General features: G+C 37.9%; 1 protein-coding gene and 1 pseudogene across 1 annotated transcript in view; both read right to left on the bottom strand.

Moving 5' to 3' along the window:
• Positions 1-19,118, bottom strand: part of LOC120587729 (aldehyde oxidase 4-like) — a 53,993-nt gene that overhangs the window by 30,433 nt on the left and 4,442 nt on the right. Inside the window, 10 exon segments of the mRNA XM_039844913.1 lie at positions 562-655; positions 1,893-2,044; positions 3,750-3,842; positions 4,082-4,227; positions 5,308-5,401; positions 5,988-6,072; positions 8,717-8,778; positions 11,694-11,820; positions 14,157-14,265; positions 14,870-14,957. Coding sequence (XP_039700847.1) covers positions 562-655; positions 1,893-2,044; positions 3,750-3,842; positions 4,082-4,227; positions 5,308-5,401; positions 5,988-6,072; positions 8,717-8,778; positions 11,694-11,820; positions 14,157-14,265; positions 14,870-14,957 — 1,050 coding nt within the window.
• Positions 7,231-7,349, bottom strand: LOC120587926 (uncharacterized; annotated as a pseudogene).

Below are 19,118 nucleotides of genomic sequence, written 5' to 3'. Positions count from 1 at the left end.
AAAATATACATGATTTTAATCAAAGAGAGGGTATCTCGCATCAATAGCTCTATGAATAATATGCATTGTTTTTATTTCCTTAAACTTAAATAATTTTCCCTTGGCAAAGCTCAAACTGTCTTTGAATAAAGACAGAAGTTGTGAGTAATATGTCCCACAAACTTGATTTTGTTTAAAATGAAAAGTCCTATGAGGAAAATTTCCGCCCTTATGAAACTCTGAAATAAAATATACCATAAAACTTAAAAACCACAGAGATACATCTCATTAATTTTTGGTTTAACTACTTTGATATTACAGTTTAGACTGTGCATAAATGTGACCAGTTAAGAAAAATTGTGAAGTGCAGTAGCTTATCTGATCTATAAGACATAGAGCATCTGGAGAACGGGATGATTGATCTCAGTTTCATTCTTACACTTGAGGTAATATAGATATAGACAATATATATATTTGGTAAGTCTAGGTTAGATATTCTTGGGTTCTTAGTTCATGGTTTATGGAAGGAGCTACCTGACAATGATAATTATAAAATACAATGCCTAAAGCTTGGTCTCTTACCTTTAGATATCAGATTGATGACAGCATTTCCAGCTGCTAAAATAGGATTTAGGTCAGAAAAATTAGGTCTGCTCACCACATGTCCTCCTAAAGTCTAAATAAATAAAGATGACATTTTAAAGCTACATTTAGTTATTTAACAAATAAGCAATATGTAGACAGTCATCTTGTAAAGCTTTTAATCCTCTTCCTTGTTTCATAGAGAGATCCGGCAGAGTTTTGGGGCTGCTAAATGGATATAGACAACATATTGTGCAAGATTCTCACCCCTGACTTCAGTTCAGACTTAGTGCTTGAGAAAAATACTTCTTTTCCATGTGTAATGAGGAGGCAAATCTCTTTGAGAACTGACGCTAGTATGAGTGTTTCATTAATGCAGGGGAAGGTGCAGACTGGAGCTTGAGTAAACTGTAAGGAATGCAGATATGCAGCATTCACATTCAAAATGTTTGCTGTGCTGCTGCGCAATAGAATTCTTCTCCGTTGCCCCAAACCGTGAATAAAGCTGCTTCAGACAAAGCCTTTTATGAAGACTTTTATTAGGAGTTAAGAGTGCAAGATGATATGGAGAGGTAGAACATGACCCATAAAAAGGAATAGAAGATGCAGAAGGTGAAAACATACGGTGGATTTTGAGAATCAACAAAAATAAGGCCAGAGACAATCAGAAAAAATGGCCCCCACCTCCATCCTGCTGAACTATACCCATCATGTGTGGAATGGGTGGTGATTGGAACCAATTTTTCTTAAATCTTAAATAATAGGGAAACCTCAAGAAGCTAGATAACTGGGAAACATCTAAGAATAGATATATAGGACACAGGTGTTTAGAAACCGACCTCAGTGCAAAGGTCTAAGGGAAGAACCAGGCATAAAAGAGTGTTTTGGAATTGTAGGCTCTTGTTTACCAAACCTTGCATAAGACATATTTCACAGACCGTTAGAGCTGGATAGGATATTAGAGATGGTCTATTTGACTGAAACTTAATTTTTAAAATGAAAAAAAACAGAGGCTTAAAGGGATCAAGTGGTTTCTCCAGGATCATACCACTCTTACGTGACAGGCTGGGATTAGAATTTGTGCACCTCCAGACCCCAAGACCATAATCTTGCAATACAGAATGCTGCTTCTCACTAGAGTACATGCATACACACAGTGTGATGCCTCTCACCCTGGACTCAGACACACACACTCAAACTCACACTCACGTTGTAGAGACTTATTTGACATTGACTTGGGACTCCTCTTCAGAGTAATGTTTGCTAAACTGAACAGAACTGCATGACTGTCTGTAACTGTGGCTCATTGCACATAACACTAGAGAACGTACCGCCATACTCCTAATCCGGGTTCCAGCAAGCGTCCTCAGATGCTTCAGGAGGGCACAGTAGGTCTCAGTCTTCTCCTTCGGTTGCTCTGAAACAATAAAATGTAAGGCATCATTCAACTGGGCCAGGCTGTACCCCGCACCTATTGTCACCCCTGAAAATAAGACAGTGGAATAAAAACTTAAAATCAACTGTTAACAAGATGCATGGGCCGCATGGAAACAATTTTCTAATATATCTTCTCTTTTCATATTTCCTTAAAATGACAAAAACCAAAGATAAAGATATTTCTTGGCAATTTGCTTTATTTCCAAAGATTAAGTACCAAATTATTTTTCTCAGTCATGTATACAGTTATATTTTAGGAACTATCAACCATGAATATCTGACATTCACAGTGTCTTCTTAATTTAGTGTTTTCCTGAATAAATTGATCAAATAGGAAAATTTCAGCCAAGATGCTCTTAGACTTTTTAAAGATGATTAAGCCTAAGGGGCTTTGCAGTGCCCATTTGCCCTTCTTCCACAGCCGTCTCTTCTTATTGTCCCCTGTCAGAACAACAAGAATAGACACCTGCCTCTACCCTGGGTCAGTTTCATTCACAGGTGTGCTCACAGAGAATACTTTGAGTAGTGATGTCATATAGTTGATGCTTTCTCAATAAGAACAATACTGCCCCCAAGGGGGTGAAAAAATCTTACTCTTTTTATGTATATGGCCCTGATATACATACTCTACATAAACAGATATATGATCTCTCTTTGGTGTTAAAATGTCATGGAGGGATGATTAGAGAAAAATGTCTATCTCTCTCTCCTTAGAGAGGCAGCAATAAAAAGATTGAGAAACACCGATTTCGTTCTACAAGCTCTACCTCCCTAGCCCCTCCACCTCCACCCTATCCTAACCAAGTACCTCTACACCTTCCTTCCACATGCTCCTGTGCCAGCCGGGACTCCCCTTGCTCCATCTTTCCCTGTGAGTTTTTTGATAGGAACTTTTCAATAGGTAAAAAAATTCTGGGCAGACTGGCTTAAGCTTGGTAGGTCAGAGGGGAAAGCAAACAGTTTTTCATCTGATTTCTGTTTACTTATTGAGAGAACACAATTTTATGTGGAATTTTTAGCTCCTGTAACCTGTTATCCATTCAAATGCTGAGTTTGGGTAGTGGACATTGGTACAGCTTTATTCAGTTTATTACGTGGGAGTACTTGACTAGAAGTAAGAAGACCTAGGATCTAGTCTTGACTTAACCATTTGTTAGCTGTGTGAACTTGGAGAAGTTACTTAAACCCTTTGATTCGACATCTTTAGGAGAATGGAAATACCAAGGCTACCTGCTGTGTCTACCTCCCAGGGCTGTGATAAGGATCAAAAGAAACAAAAGATATGAAAGCACTTGGTAAATTGTGAAAAGAGTGTAACATAATTTTGTAGCCCAGATTTGTGTGTGTGTGTGTGTGTGTGTGTGTGTGTGTGTGTGTGTGTGTGTGTAATAATGTATGGGTGTAGTTGGGCCTTGAACAAATTTATAAATCAGGGAGTAATGTTTGACAAGATTCTTTCCTACTGACCAGTTAATGTCTTAAGTCTTGTTCGGTCAATCAATCCACAGCTGACTAGCTAGGTGGCATCTTTCCACCCATTATGGTTCCTATGACAATGTAGTATTCAGTGACATAGCTGAGTGGGTCCTGAAAAAGCTCATGGTAAACACATAGTAGATGTTCAATAAATATTTTTGAATAAATAAATGAGATCAGACATTCTATGACATGCTCGAATTAACCCCATGCATATAATTAACAGTCCACCAATAACCAATCATTACACCTTATTTGAAGAAGAACATGCATACCATTAGCTGTGCTGTCTGCAAAATATAATTCTGGAAGCCCAATTGGAGATATGAAAACTGGATGGAATTCATCTCTGAATTTAACATTGGGTCCTTAAGGAGAAAAACATTTAAGACAATTAGAAAAGGATGTCAATGAATGCTAATAGATGTTGCTTACTGACAATTCAGAGTGAAGATTGTGTCACAAATGACTCATTTGCAAAAGAAAACAGCAAGCATTCTAAAGACCATAGATATCCATTAATTAAAATGAATTGCACTTATGGAGGAGTTTAAAAAGCGACACAGATGTTTGGGTTACCTAAAGAACATCCTTAAAAACCACCCACCCACTGTAGTGTTCTCCATGACAACGGGGGCTTTGGGGAAGTTGGCTTTCAGCTCCACAAGGTTGTTGAGAGTTACTGGAGTAATCCAGGCAGTCCTCTCCCCTCAGAATGTCAGCCTTCTCTTGTTTGGATCTTCTGCCATTTCTCTGCAGAAAAGCAAAGTCAACAGGCTTTCAAGTAAGACTGTTGTACTGCATGCCATGTGTATATCCACTGCTCTGGGCATCCAAATGGTAGTTTTCTGAGGTCACCTAACTTCTAGAGATCAGGAAACGGTGGCCTTGTTTGAAACGAGATTGATAAGTTTCATGTGGGCACCAAGGAATAGACATCACAATAGGCGTCTATCCATCAACACCTGCATATAGAGTAGAATGAACTCTATATGTGTGAAGTGAGTGCGTGAGGAGAAGGCAGTATGGTATAGTGAAAGTGTCTTAGCCTGGAACTAAAGGGCCAAGAATCTTGTTCTAGTTCTGCTCTACCAGAGACTCAGAGGGGCTTCATTTTTCGGGACTAGGTTTTTTAGTAGGACAAAAATTGCTTATTGGAAAAATTGTTCTTGAAGAAAAATCCTTAAGTCATTCACCAGGTATATTGTAAGTGGATTATTTTACAACTCTGTAGACATAAACACATATGTATACATCTAATGTATACATATAATCTTTAAATACTAGGAGTGTCCAAGTTCTCACACTCTGAGAGTCGTGTGGAGACCGGGACCCTCTGAGAAGCAGGCAGCATCATATCCCTCATCTCATGCTCCCTCCAGGGCATAGTCATGGAATAGAGTGATGGGCTTATTACATTATTTATATTATTCTCTCTCTCTCCCCAATGAGTTGAAATCACAGAGGTTAATAGTAAGAGTAATATAATTCCAAGATACTTATTATAACAAGTATCATTTGATTTTTACTTTACCAGTTTTGCAAAATGCCTTAAACGTATCTCACATTGTAGATGTGTCATCTTGGATAAGTCACTTACACTCCCCGAGTTCAGGATTTTCAACAGAGCGGGTAAACCAAAGCATCTCTGAGGTCCTGGAAGCTCCTCTCTTCTAAGCTGTCTGTTTCAAATTGCTTATAGTGGAGCCGAACAAGTTCCTAAAAACGGGTTATCGTATTGGACACGATTCCAGCTTTTAACCTTTAAAACTCGGTAATTCCACAGTGTAATACAAAAAGGCTTCTATCACATCATGTTATGAAACAACAAACGTAAAATATCTTACTATCAGTTCAGGAGGGAGTACAGGTTCCTGGGATGGATCCAAGGGCTGGAATTCATCTTTATTATGCAGTTTGGTACATAACAAAACAAAACAAAACAAAATACAAATGAAACATCAGAATTACTGAGAGATGTACAGGAATCTCTACGCGCGAGACTCTAGAGTCAGTGTCTAAACCTATGACACCCCAGACACAAAATGGAGGTTTCAGAGCCGCAGGGTATCCCTGAGTGGAATTCTCTGCACCCTTTGAGACTGTGACAGTTTCCCCGGCAGACTTTCTGGACTCTAGGCTTCCTTTTTTGGCATTGGGAATTGGGTTTTAAATTTCTATGCTGGGTCTCAGGTATGATTTGTCATGAGCATGAAGATGCACCACTGTTTACATCTCTTGTAGTGCTTGGTTGGTGGGGCAGGGTGGGGAGGCAGGTAAATCCAGATAAGACACAGAAAGTTGGAATGCTTCTGAAGGAAAACAGCCTTTTGCGGTGACTGGCCTCATGAAAGTCGTGAGCTCGCTAATTTTTGGAACTTTATAAGGCTGTTTATGCCCTGAATTCACTTACTTTGTATTTTACTCACTGAAAAGAATAGAAAACTGGAATTTTGGATTTATGTGGGTACTTTTTAGTCAATCTCAACTGAAGTGGCACAGCAAATATTTACTTTTTCCTGTCTAAGTCACAAAAGACCTCTCTTCTTGATCCATGCAACATTTTCCTGATCCTTTCATTTGACAAACAGTTGATTCCTTAGGAAGTAATGCAGTTTAAAAGAAAGTCATTGGTTAATTTTTTAAATACTAACCTGAGTACCCAGCAGTACTCAGGCCCTAGAGAAGTTGTGGAAGTAACAGTGTGTCCTTGCCCTCAAGGACTGTGTAATGGGGTGAGAAAGAGACAAGCTATTCTATCACTGAACAATTAGAGAAAATTACAGGGAGTGTGCACCATGCTCATGACAGGGTCTTGTTAATGGTGTCGCTCAAGTCTGAGAGGAGGATGAGGTGGGTTAGAGGAAGGGTGGGGCCAACAGCTAAGGCATCCTACTAAAAGTAAGGTAAGTGGAGTGTAGTTATCAGGTGGTAAGTAAAAAAACCAAAAAAGATGGCTCCTTTTTATTGTAAAGATGATACAGTGTGTATCTTTAATGAAGTCCTGGAAAGATAAACTGCCTTTAAGACTTTCTACGTACAAATATAAATAAACTGAAAACCTGAGTTTATTTAGATGTCATTGGAGCTATTCTGAATTATTTAGATAATTCAAGTCCCAAATATTTTACTTTAATTTTCAGAACATTTCATGCAGACCCAAAGTAGTGTTTTGGCCTGAATTTACTAGTCAGTTACTGCAACTCTCAGACAACTAATTTTATTCTATTTGCCCTTTTCATGGGCAGACATAGCCTCAAGGTCTGTGGCTATTTTCAGACCTGTGGTTTGACTTTATACATGGAGTCAGGGAGACCTGGGTTCTAGGTTCTGCTTTAACATATACAGTGGGTTGTGTTTGTTAAATTAGAAAAATAAAAGATATCCAAAACAGTTTTTTTTATATTTAAATATGTGAAAGACATGCACGATACCTGACTCAGAGGAAGTACTGAAGTGGCTGTTGATATTTCTACTTCTAAGGTAATTTTCTTCAGTGTTAAGAAGGAAGTTGGATTTTGTGACAACACTATGTACAATAAAGGAACTAACCATAAGTGATTAAATGTGAGGACCCAGAGTGAGAGAGACAAAAATGTCTGTCTTTGAATACATTTTATCTTCTGGAAAATAAATGCATGGTATTAGGTTGAATCATATAATTTTATATATATATACATATATATATGCGTATGTGTATGTGTATACACACACACACACACATACAAACACACACACATACACACACACACACAATGCCTACAGCACCTGTTATTCCTAGGTGGTCTCCCATCCAAGTACTAACCAGGCCCAACCTTGCTTAGCTTCTGAGATCAGACGAGATCGGGCACATTCAGGGTGTCATGGCTGTAGACAGGTTGCATCATATAATATTCCTGTTTTTGTGGGTCAAAATGGTGGAATACTGGCCATTTGTATGGTTCAACTTAAATAGTTTTTATGCAGAATTTGAAATAAATTAGCCTGTAGTTTATAAAAGCTTTTTCAATTCTTCATTACTGGTCTAAATGTAGACCCCCGCCCCCACAAAAAAAATTAGTTTTTGGAATTAACTTGTGCACCTTGAATTGCTTTTCGTCAACCAAAATTATATACAATTAATTTTTACCATTAAAAAAATGGGTGCTAGAAAAACACCCTAATTGAAACCTTGTTGAAAGTATGTCTCCTCTTAATATTTACTTTCTGAAAACTTAATATATCTGAAAACTACCCTCCCCCCGCCATACACGAAATCATTCTTTTCCAACTTCCTTCATCCAATCCTTGATCTCTCAGCTTTGAAGGTGCCTTGGATTTCTTTCTTCCTGCATCTTTTATTGTCTGGAGGTTATGATTCTGGCAGTCTCCTTCCTGAAAGTATTTTTTCTGGGTCCCTACTCTCACACTGGTCTAGGTCTTTATTCCCTCATGCATTGGATACTGCACTAGTCCATGCCCTCATCCCCACTATGTCTTTCCAGGTTTATCCTCCTTAAAGGCATGTGCCAAGAATTTTCCTTTTGAAATACTGTTCTTGTGCTATTCTTAGCTTGAGACTAAATAATGAGACTATATACTGGTTATCAGCTTTAAGTCTAAATTCCTTAGCCACAAACAATATCCTTTTATACCTTAATGTTTCAGCCATATCAATTTCTTAGCTGAACCTTGGACAGCTAAAGTTTTCCTTCCCTCCCCCCGACCACTTCCTTTTTTTTTCCTACTTCCATGCATTTTCTTACTTGGGATTTTCTAGTGGCCTCTCCTCACCCATCCATTTCTATCACTTGCTTTAAGATCTGTTTCAAAACTTCCCTTCTCCAATAAGTCTCCTCTGTCTTCCCTTCTTGCTCATTAATTCTTTTAAATTCAGGTTCCTTCAAAATTTATATAAATGGTATAGAGGGCATACTGAGCTTTTAATTATCTTGCTTTTTAATTATGGTTTGTTTCTTAGTCTATATTTCATTTTCTTCAATAGAGCTTGCATCTTTTGAAGTCATGGATCATATACTTTACTTTTTTAGGAAACGTGCCTAATTTAAGGCTATAAACAAGATAGATGCTAAATATTTATTTAAAAAAATACTAACAGTGGCATTCAACAACTTTCAGTGGTTAGAAAGGTCAATCTGGGGTTATTTTTAGAGATAATTAAGTGTAGTAGATGATTATGCAAAGTATATTAATATATTAAATCAATTGAAAAATTTTATATACATTTTTTATTTTAACTCACCTCACAGAAAGTTTTCCCACTTTCTACAATTGGTCGATATCCAGTACAGTGGCACAAATTACCTGATTAAGAGATCAATTTTTGATGAATGATATAGAAATATATTGCATATTTGTGCTTCACGTTTTCAGTGGATAGCTATACCAGTAATTAGATTCTTTTTTGTTTCCCAAACCAGTAAAATGGCTCTTTGGAACAGAGATATTCTTCTGTAATTATAGAGCTTATAATTACATTTTTTTCCTGAAATATCACCAAGACCTCCACAATTTTCCCCAATAAACTCTTCCTGTCTTATTTCCCACCCCTGTCCTACTTCATGTAACTTGCCATCTCTTACAGCATCTCAGATGTGGTTCTTTGGTAAGCTTTTTCATGTAGTCTCTTCTCCTCCAAATGTCATCTTAGGAAGTGTGTCCATTTGTAAGGGCCCCAACCCCGCTTTCCTCTGGGGTCTGCTCTAACACCCCAGCCAGAGCTGTATGACTCACTATCTGGATCCTTCTGCAAGCCCATCATCGACTGTGCTGGAGAAGGGTCATATATGTACATGCCTTATCTCCTTCATTAGATCTCAAGCTCTGGAGAAGGCAAGAATTGTCTTAACTGTTCTTGAACCCTCCCTGTACAGTATAATAGGTATTCAATAAGTACCTGGTATTATTTTAATCAGTCAGCATTTCCAAAGTGTGGTGGGAAGGTGAGGAAACCACTGTTTTTTTTTTTTTAGAAAGTAAATTTAAATTTTGCAGCCAGTGTAAATGATATTTATAAATATGTTTTACTGACATGAGAAAACTCTTATGTTATACTGTTAAAATTATGTATATAATATAAAATTGTACAGATAATAGTCGCAAGTATTTAAAATAAGCCAACAAAAACTATGCATAGAAAAGGCCAAAAGAAAATAGAAATATCTGATTGTGGTTGTCTCCTGTGGCAGATATATGAATGAGTTTTTCCCTTGTCTTCTAATTTTTTTTTGTATTTTTCATAATAAGAATGCATTATTTTTATACTTAAAATAAATTTAAAACTATTAAGTTCAAATACAATTTAAATATTTCAGAAGCAATGTATATGTGTGGATTGGGGAAGGTTTAAACACCTAGAAGGAAAATATTGTGTGGAAACTTGATGTCAGTGAGTCATGTGGAAGTTAATGGGTATACTTATTTTTTTTATTAGGGCAAGAATAGTGTAGAGAGAAACTGCATGCACAAGAATGGATTCAGATTCCATAATATCTCTTTCCTTTTGCTATAAGAAAGAATATAGAAGATGTGTGAAATAAGAATTTCTCTTTGGAGTAGAGAAAAGGAGCTGAAATATCTAGAACATAACTACATGGCATAAGATAGAAGTATTTAAGTGGCAGTGGACACTTTCTCTCTGATAAACTATAAGCAAACATTAAAGCTTAGAGAGAGCTAGTATCAGAATTTTTTTGTTTTTGTTTTTGGCCACATAATCAATGCTAAGTCTAGAAGCCCTACTAAAGGCCCACCAAGGGAATGCTAATAGCACCCATTGCAGAAATTCTTCTGATTCTAGGGGGAAAAAAAGATAAAAATTCAAAAATTTTATTTCTTAGTCTTGAAGAGAAAGACGAGATTAAATAAAGTGGTGATTTATATCAATTGACCATTTTAAAAGCTATGTGCCACAACCAATCGCATTTCTTTGAATTTTTAATTATATTGTTGTTTTTCTTAAAATATGAACTTGAAGGTTATTTAGTGTGGGTAGCATTTATAATTCTAGAAAGAGTTCAAGTAAATGGATTGTGAACTGAAATATACTCTCCAAATTGTCTACTCCTATAAGAAGATTATCTACTTCATCAATTTAGCCAAACTTGACAACACCATCTCCTGGTGGTCATTATGTGAATCATAGGCATAGAATCTAGGAGGAAATAATCCACCCCTGTAAGATTGTTTGCGCATATTCAAAGAGACAAACAAAAAGTAAAGCAAATCACAAGATCTCTGCTTTTCAAAGCTTTCAATACCTCATTAGTGTGGATTATTTCATTAAACAAAGATTATCTGTTGTTCAAATCCATTCAGGTTTGGTTAGAATTATAACTGAGATCATAGGCCAAAGTTTTAGTAGTACTTAATGAAATACTAAAAAATTTTGAGTGAAGAAGTTGTTGAGAGATAAGGGAAACTATTAGAGAATATTTATATACCAGTAATCATAAAATTTAAGTTGAATTTTTACTTTGTTTTAGTCTGCATCTTCTCATCATAAAACTGAATTTCTCTCTAGGTCTGTTATTGAAAGGGACAAAGAGTTTTCTTATATTATTCAGAGGTTTGCTTTCATGGCTTTCTAGTAAGAACTAGTGACCAGTTACCTTGAAACTAGGTATGTTGGTTACAGAAAACTACATTTGTTAACATACTTTTTTTTTAATAGAAAATTGTGTTTGTTCATTTCAATTTGATAGCTATTTGTCATAGGATATTGACTTGTTCACCAAGCTGTGAAAACTAGTTGCTGTCTACTATCTCCTTGATCTTATAATGAACCCAAGCAGAACATAAAATGTAAAGTATCTGAAAGTCTACCCTATTTGTAAAGTTAATTTTAGTAAGTGGAGTTAATAAATAATTCTAATAGATTAATTAAAAAGTAACAGAATCTCATTCTTTCATACTACCCACATTTCCACATTTGAAAAAGACTATATAAGAAACAGCCCATTTGAATGCCTTTGCAGAGTGACAATGAACTCCATTAAGGAAGAAAGATTTGTAATGAAATCAATATTGCCCCAATTCTTGGCATCACTACTGACAAAATAAAGGTGTCAATTCCTGGAAAAAACTCAGATAAAGACAGTCACTAAAGAGGAACCCCAAAGCTGTGCAGCAACTTCTCTCCATGGGCTGAGACCTCCTTTTCCAGTTATGTGGGTACTTTCCACCCTAGGCCCTGCCTGCAGAAGGCCCAGAAGGCTCACCTCCGAGCGCTTTGGTTATTTGCTTGGGGGTCAGCTCTGAGTGGTTCCTGAGCAGCAGATAGATGGACATCACTATCCCTGGGCTGCAGAAGCCACACTGCGTGCCGTGACACTTGGCAAGTGTCTCCTGGGAGAAAAATGGTACATTATTAATGCTTTAAGTCTCTTGTTTCCTCCTTGGACACTGGTCAAGAGTGAAACTTATATGTTTAGCTTTCCAAAAATAACTGTAGGAAAAAAGATGTCACTCTGAAAGAAAAATATTTTTATTTCTGGAAATCATATGCTTTTTTTCCTACCTCAGGAAAAGCTTGTTGGTAGGTATGAAGTCACTTTGCTTTCTAGACTCTGGTTTCTTGATCTGTGAAATAGGAAGTGTAGTTTAGGGAACAAGTAAAATGCTTTGTAATCATACTCATGTGAGTTTCAGTCCTTACTGTAGCTCATTAATTGTGTGACATTAGGTGATTTACTTAACTTTTCTTCATTTTTAAAATTAGGATAATCGTTTTGAGAACAAATAAATGAATATATGCGAATCCTTTGACAGTTTCTGGCAAGTCATTTTCATCCTCTTCTCCATCTATATTATAGAATTTTGATGGCTTAAATGACAAAATCTATATAAAAGCTTTGAAAATTGTGAGGTATTATTTAGTTGTGTGGTGCCATTCATTTACTTAATTTATGCACATTCAACTTTATGCATTTAAATATAACAAAAAAACAATAAAAAGAGACAGAAATGACAAGTTACTTTTTCCACTCTATACAAGGCCCTATGCCATGAAGATATAGATGGAAGACATGACTGTGAGTCCATCTGTGTGTATCCTTCCCATGTGTCTCTCAAAGGGTGCTTAACTGGCTGGCTTAGCAGTTTTCAAACAGTGTGACCCCTAAGATGAAAGCCAAATTCATCTGTGGCTCGACTGAAAGAACAGACATTCGGTAATATCGTTATAACTATGTATGGTGTCAGGTGGGTACTAAACTTACAGGGGGATCACTTTGTAAGTGATATAAATGTCTAACCACTATGCTGTGTATCTAAAACTAATATAATATTGAATGTCAACCATAATTGAAAATTATGTTAATGCAACAATGGCATACGTAACCATTAAAAAAATGTAGATTATATAAAAAAAAGAAAGAATAGATGCTCTAATGATAGAGGGAAATATGGCTGTGTTGGATTGATTGCTAGATGGCAAGTTGTTTCAGATGTGGCATATAAACCTGGCTGTAAATGTGTTGGTATATGTTTAACAACTGAATCTCTGGAGGGGAAAAAAGCCCTGATTTGTAGTTTCTACCATTTTTATTTGGACAGATATTTCCACCATGGCTGATGCCAAACTTCCAACATGATGTCAATGTCTGTGGATCTGGGAAGAGATGCACAGTGACACACACTTCTATGGCATTTCCATCAAGTAGACACAACAGACAAAAAATCTCAAGAGTGAAGATACTAGTAAAATGTAGTAAAAAAATTAGAGATGATGAATGTTGATGTTTATTAACTTTGTTTTTAATATTACTTATCTAATTTTAAGTTTGTAAAGTTTAGTTGTTAATAATGGTTGTTTTCAAAGATGGGCTTACAAAATTTCTGAAAATTGAACAACCAGCTCTCATAAGCCAGAATGAGCCTGCACCGGTACTAGCCTGTACTGCTGAATAAATTCGGCAACTGTATTATCAAAATCTAATAAGCTGCAGCATTGGGTCCTTCCATAACTATAAAGGTGATGAGCCAGGTATGGAGTAATATCTTAATAAGATCAAGTCATTCCATTTATGAAAGACATGCACTATCACCAAGTGCCCCTCCATGGTGACACACTGTCAGAGAAAGCTTTTAGACTCTGTGTTCTAAACACAGCCTTCTAAGAGAAGGAATTTCAAGGGAAACTATGGCTATTCCTAATCTTTCTACACACTGCTTTTAAAACTTAACCTCTGCAGAAGTTTCTATTCTAGTATGTAAAAATAATATTACCATTAAAAAAAAGTCTTCTAAACTTTAGCAAACACTGTCATTTTAGCTATGTTTTATTGTAGCATGGGTGCAATTACTCGTGAGACATCTGGAGAACACTTGGAGAGTATTTGAACACATTATTAGCATCCTATTCAGAGTTAAAAAATTTTGCAATGTAGTAGACAGCCAGTAGCTTCTGTAAAGTTTTGGTTTCCTATCTAATTTTCTTTTCTTGTCACACTGGACTGTCCTTGTTTTAACTTAGGGCCAGGATGGGGCTAAGAAGTTAAGATATAGTAAAATCAATGAAGGAATGTTGGTTTATATACCAATCTCTGAGAAGAAGCACTGAATCTCACAAGATGAGGATTTAAAAGCACAAAGGATTTCACAGCTGGTGATCTACTTGGACTACGTTAGATTATGTGGGATGTCTATACCAATACCTGGTCCCAATCACAGCACACTCTTACCTGCACGGGGTGAATCCTGGTTTTGATGCTTTCTACACCTTCTACTGTGGTGACTGCAGCCCCATACAGAGAGCAGATGGGCACTAGGCACGCTGTAACTGGATAATGGCTGCGATGGACTTATGTAAAGAGAACACACTGGAATCACAGGGAGTGAGGAACATAATTCAGGAGTGATTTCAGTCCAGGAGAGTCATGAAGTTGCACTTCCTTGAGAATACAGAGAACACTAGACATAAAACCATAAATTTCTGGAAGAGTCCAAGAAAGGACTTACGTGTGACTGGTGTAGGATGGTAGAGAGAAATGGAAAAATAAAATAATGAGGAATTTTGTATAGGATCACCAAGAGATCCTCATTCTCCATTTTTTCTCATCATTTGCTTCTCATCTTACTCATCATAAGATGATATATTGACTTATGTAAAGTACCACAAGGTAGTCAAGCCCGGTGATTCTCGATCGTGCAAAGCTTTTAAAAATACAGATACCCTGGTTGCATACTAGCTCAATAAAATATATTATGATGGGAAGAAAGTCTGTAGGTAAGATCTGGAGCTTAGGAAGCTGCAGGGAGAGCTGGCCTGGTGGCAGTGTGAGCATGATAGACACCTGGAGAGATGAGAGGAGGAGTGCATGTGGACAGAAAAGTGGGAGGCTCCATGTCCTTCCTAGATGTGCCCACTCAAGGCCCTGGCCAACACAAAGGATGCTGGATTTTCTTGGTCTTGGGGTTGTATCTTGACACCATGACAGTGCAGGCGCCGCAGCCTCCTCCCCCACAGCCATATGGAAGGAAGGGAGTCAAGGAAAAGAGGGCCCAGGTCCCCTCACTTTTGGTACTTTTCTTCCTTGGATGCTGATAACAAGTAACATATTATTTCTTGAGTCCCAGGGACCAAGGTTTCTTGCTTAGAGAGCTCCAATTTTCACAAGTAAATGAATTCATTGATAAAAAGTGAGAAGCAATCTTTATAGACCCAAACTGCCTTATCTGAAACTCCCAGAGCCAGGTAAATTTCTGAATACAAAATTTTTCATATTTTGCAAAATAAACTAGCACTCTCGAGTGGGGCTAGGGCAGCACCTTGTAATCCAACACATTGCTATTTCCTCAGTGCAACATCTGAATATTCACACTATGTGAGATACATGAAGACTTCAGAGAGCCTCCTGCCAGAGAGATCAGTATTTGCATCCAAATGAGGTAGGAAAAAAATCTGTTGAGTGCAGAGTTGCGGACAATGAATTCTGGACTTCTGTTAAGTTATTGTTGTGAAGGTGGTACGTGTATAAAACTTAGAAAAATCCCCTTGGGAGGTTTACCTTTCCCTGATTCAGCAATGTACCTTCTTATGGGATTAGGGATTAGTTTAATAACCACGGTTCCTGAGCCAGTAATGCCAACAATCACTGTGTACCTTTTCCTCATGACGTTTGCATATTTTCACAAAGGGAGAACATATAATATATGTAAATCTCCTGCTTTAGGTTCTATAAGAATTTCCTGAAATTTGCTCCGGACCTTTTCTGGATGAGATTTAAAAAGGATTTCATGGGTGTAGGTCATAACCGGCTTGGGTAGAAGTTTAGACTAGCTTCACCTTAGAGATTGTTCCCATGGAGATATAATACTGGGTCAGGACACCCCTGGAGTAAAGAGCTGAGGGAGTCTCTGCAGAGGTCCAGAGGGGCTGCAATCCCCCTCCTCTGTTTTCTAGTCCCCAGTCTGAGATAGCTCTTCCTGCTCAGGCAGGCAGGTCAAGCTTTCCACTTTCAGGGAGAGGACTGAAAGCCATGTGAGTAATACCTTAAAGCGCCACTGAACACGGCAGAAAAGGCAAAGAAACCCTTTCTCCTGCCTTTGGAATCCAGAGCTGTCTGGCTCAAAGATGGGTAGAAGATACTTTTCTTAAAACAGCTCTGTGATGCACATTTTAATGTTCCTTGGGTGAAAAATATATTCAACTAGCTCTTTCACCCTCTGATCATCAAATGATTTGTTTGATGTCTACTTCCTCCACTCCCACCAGAACTACCTCTCTCAGTTACTTCTGTATTCTGTTGGCTTGTCTTAAAGCTCATTATTAGGTAAGGTTGCTGGATGAAATATAGGACACCTAGTTTAATCTGAATTTCAGATAATTAGTGAATAATATTTTAGGATAAGTATATCCCATGCATTCAAATTTAAATTTTAATTTTAAATTTTAAATTAAATTAAATTTTTAAAAAATTTATATTTTTATTTGTTAAAACTGGCAACCCTACTGAGGTCAAATACAAACAATATTATATCAGAGTTTATTTTTTGGTCTTTTAAGTAGAAGAGCTTTTTCAATGTCGCCAAGATTCACAGCCTTACAGTATAGCCAGAAGGTAACCTGATACTAAATGCTGGCAGTTGTGTGCAGTTGACCCTGGAATTTCCGTTGAGATTTGGTCATTCATCAATGAATTAATGTGTCCTGCCATATCAGGCAGGGAATGTGACATTGGGGTCAAACTTGATCCTTTGCCTCAGGATCTCATTCCTCCTTCATCTCTTGCCGCAACCTCCCTCTGACAACTCTTTACATCCATCAAAATAAACTTCTTTTAGTTCCTCAGAAGCACTATATTCTCTCATGTCTGCCCTTATTCCAACCCCCTCCCCCGCCCCTGTACTGCTGACTGGAATACACTTGCCACCAAACCTTCAGTTCAACCTTTGTCTCTCCCTTCCATTCCCAAGCCCGATGTGAGTGCCCTACCTGTGTCCCCACAACACAGCACTCATCACACTTGCTGTCACCTCTTTCCTGGCTGTCTCCCTTTCTAAGCTGAGGGCAGAAGCTGTGTCTTCTAGCTTGCATCTGAACACCTGGTGCTGAGTAAAATTGGTTAGCTGAATGAAGAATTGTTTTGAAAACTGCAAGAAGTGTTAGGGTTTCAGTGGTGGGTATGTGAGGGTGTGGGGAAACAAGGACAGATGTTTAGGGAGCCTCTGAGAGATCCCATTTCCCCAGTTTTATCCTAGAGCCAGGATCTCATGGAGATTAAGCAGCTTTAAAATGACACACCCTTCTCGCCTCAAGTAACTGTGGACCATTTACTCTTAGTGATGCATTACCTGGTTCCGCGAATCAAATTGCTTCACACCAAGCGAGGAGGTGTGAAGAGGTGGGAGAAATGACATATGATCTCACCCCAGCAGGTCTGGGCCAGGCAGCTGCAGTGGGTGGTGTGACTTAGTAGGCGGCTGTGACCTTGGGAAGAAGTGAAATGGTGAAAGGGAAGGGGGATACCCCCAAACAAATTTGGCTCCTTGTGTGACTGTCTTCCATTCTGGGAATGATACCTAAGCCAGGCACCAAGTCAGCAGCAAATTGGGGTTTTGTGGAAGCCTGAAGTTTTTATAATATTAGAGACCCACCTTCAGGAAAACAAAACAAAATAAAACATAAAATTGTTAATGTAAATTGCATACAGGGCCTTGGAAGGGGCCAGGGGAGTCATGTGAAAAGTGAAGTGGGCTGGTAGCTGGTACGTGCATGTGGGCGCTGACTCTGGCAGGAAATCTGCGTGGTTATCCACAAATGTTCCCGAGACTCATCCACTTGAGGAACAAGATAAAAGTAAAGCCTCTGAATTCATCCTAGAACTGTTGACTCTGTAAACAGAATTTGGGGTCTGGAAGTCTCCGGTGACTCTTACTTACTCAGAACGACTTATTTATTATAGTAGGCACCAGAAAAGAGGTGACACCAGGGAGATGGGAGAAATGGGAGGCTGGGGTGATTCTGCCTAGAGCCGCTTCTGACCATGCTTACTCAGGAGTCTATGCATTTTCAGCTTGCTCCTAATATCGATGACTTTCTTCATTTTAGAGAAAACATAATGCAGTGTGTAGTGGATTTAGAAGTGACATAAAGGAGAAGTGATAGGGTGTGTTTACTAACAGTGAGATTTTGAAGCTGGGTATATGGGAGATGGTGGAGCTAGTGAGGGAAGATTTGACCTGTTTTTGGCTCTTCTTTGTTTTTCAGCTATAAGCCCGATTCCTGGAATAGTGAGTAGAATAAGGACAGTAGAGGATTATATAGGCTAGAGTAGTAAAATGATGAGGTAGGAAACCAGATTGCAAGAGGTTACACAGAAGATGAGGCATCAGGCACATCTTTTTATTAGATAAGTTTGGCAAGGAAATAACAGGGAGAAATAAGGTGGTGTTTTTGGGTGTGTTTGCTGGGAGGCAAAAAGATAAAAGTGGAGAAGGAAGTAAGGATCCTGGAGAGAGAGAAGATAATATTGTCTTGTACACCACTGAATCCTCAGAGCCTAACATAGTGCTTGGCTTTTAGTAGGTGCTAGATATACATTTTAATTTACTATTCTGAAATAATTATAGTCTCTTAAGTTATTATTCTGAAATAATTATTGTCTTTATAGGAAGTTGCAAAAGTAGTACAGATAGTCTGTGTGCCTGTCCCCCAGCTCTCCCCAATAATGACATCCCACATAACTATAGTACAACATAGTAAAACCAGTAAACTGGCATCAATACTACGTGGATAACCAGATTACAGGGCTTATTTAGATTTCACCATTTATATATGCACTCATATTATGTGTGCAATTTTGTCTCATAGAGCTGTGTAACCACTGCCACAATCACTTGGTGTTACTCCTTTATAGTTGCACCCAAACTCAATAAATTTTTTTTTTTGACTATTTACTGAAGATCTTGGAGGAGCGAGAGGTGAAAAAAGTCCAGATCTGAGGTGAAGATCTGGGCGTGCATTAGCTATACTTTGGAATTTTGAAATATGTTTATTAAATCTTGTTTTCTCCACTAAGGATTATGAAAAAGTATGAGCGACAAGTCAATGAAGGGCTCTTGTGGGAAACTATTGTCAGTGACGTGCATCCATGAGGAATTGATGGGACAGTTTTACATTCACGATCCTGAATATAAAACCG

This window comes from Pteropus medius, unplaced genomic scaffold, assembly GCF_902729225.1.
Source record: "Pteropus medius unplaced genomic scaffold, Ma_sr-lr_union100, whole genome shotgun sequence".
Lineage (NCBI taxonomy): Eukaryota > Metazoa > Chordata > Mammalia > Chiroptera > Pteropodidae > Pteropus > Pteropus medius.
The sequence above is the reverse complement of the archived record's forward strand: the minus strand, read 5'-3'. Positions and strand labels throughout refer to the sequence as shown.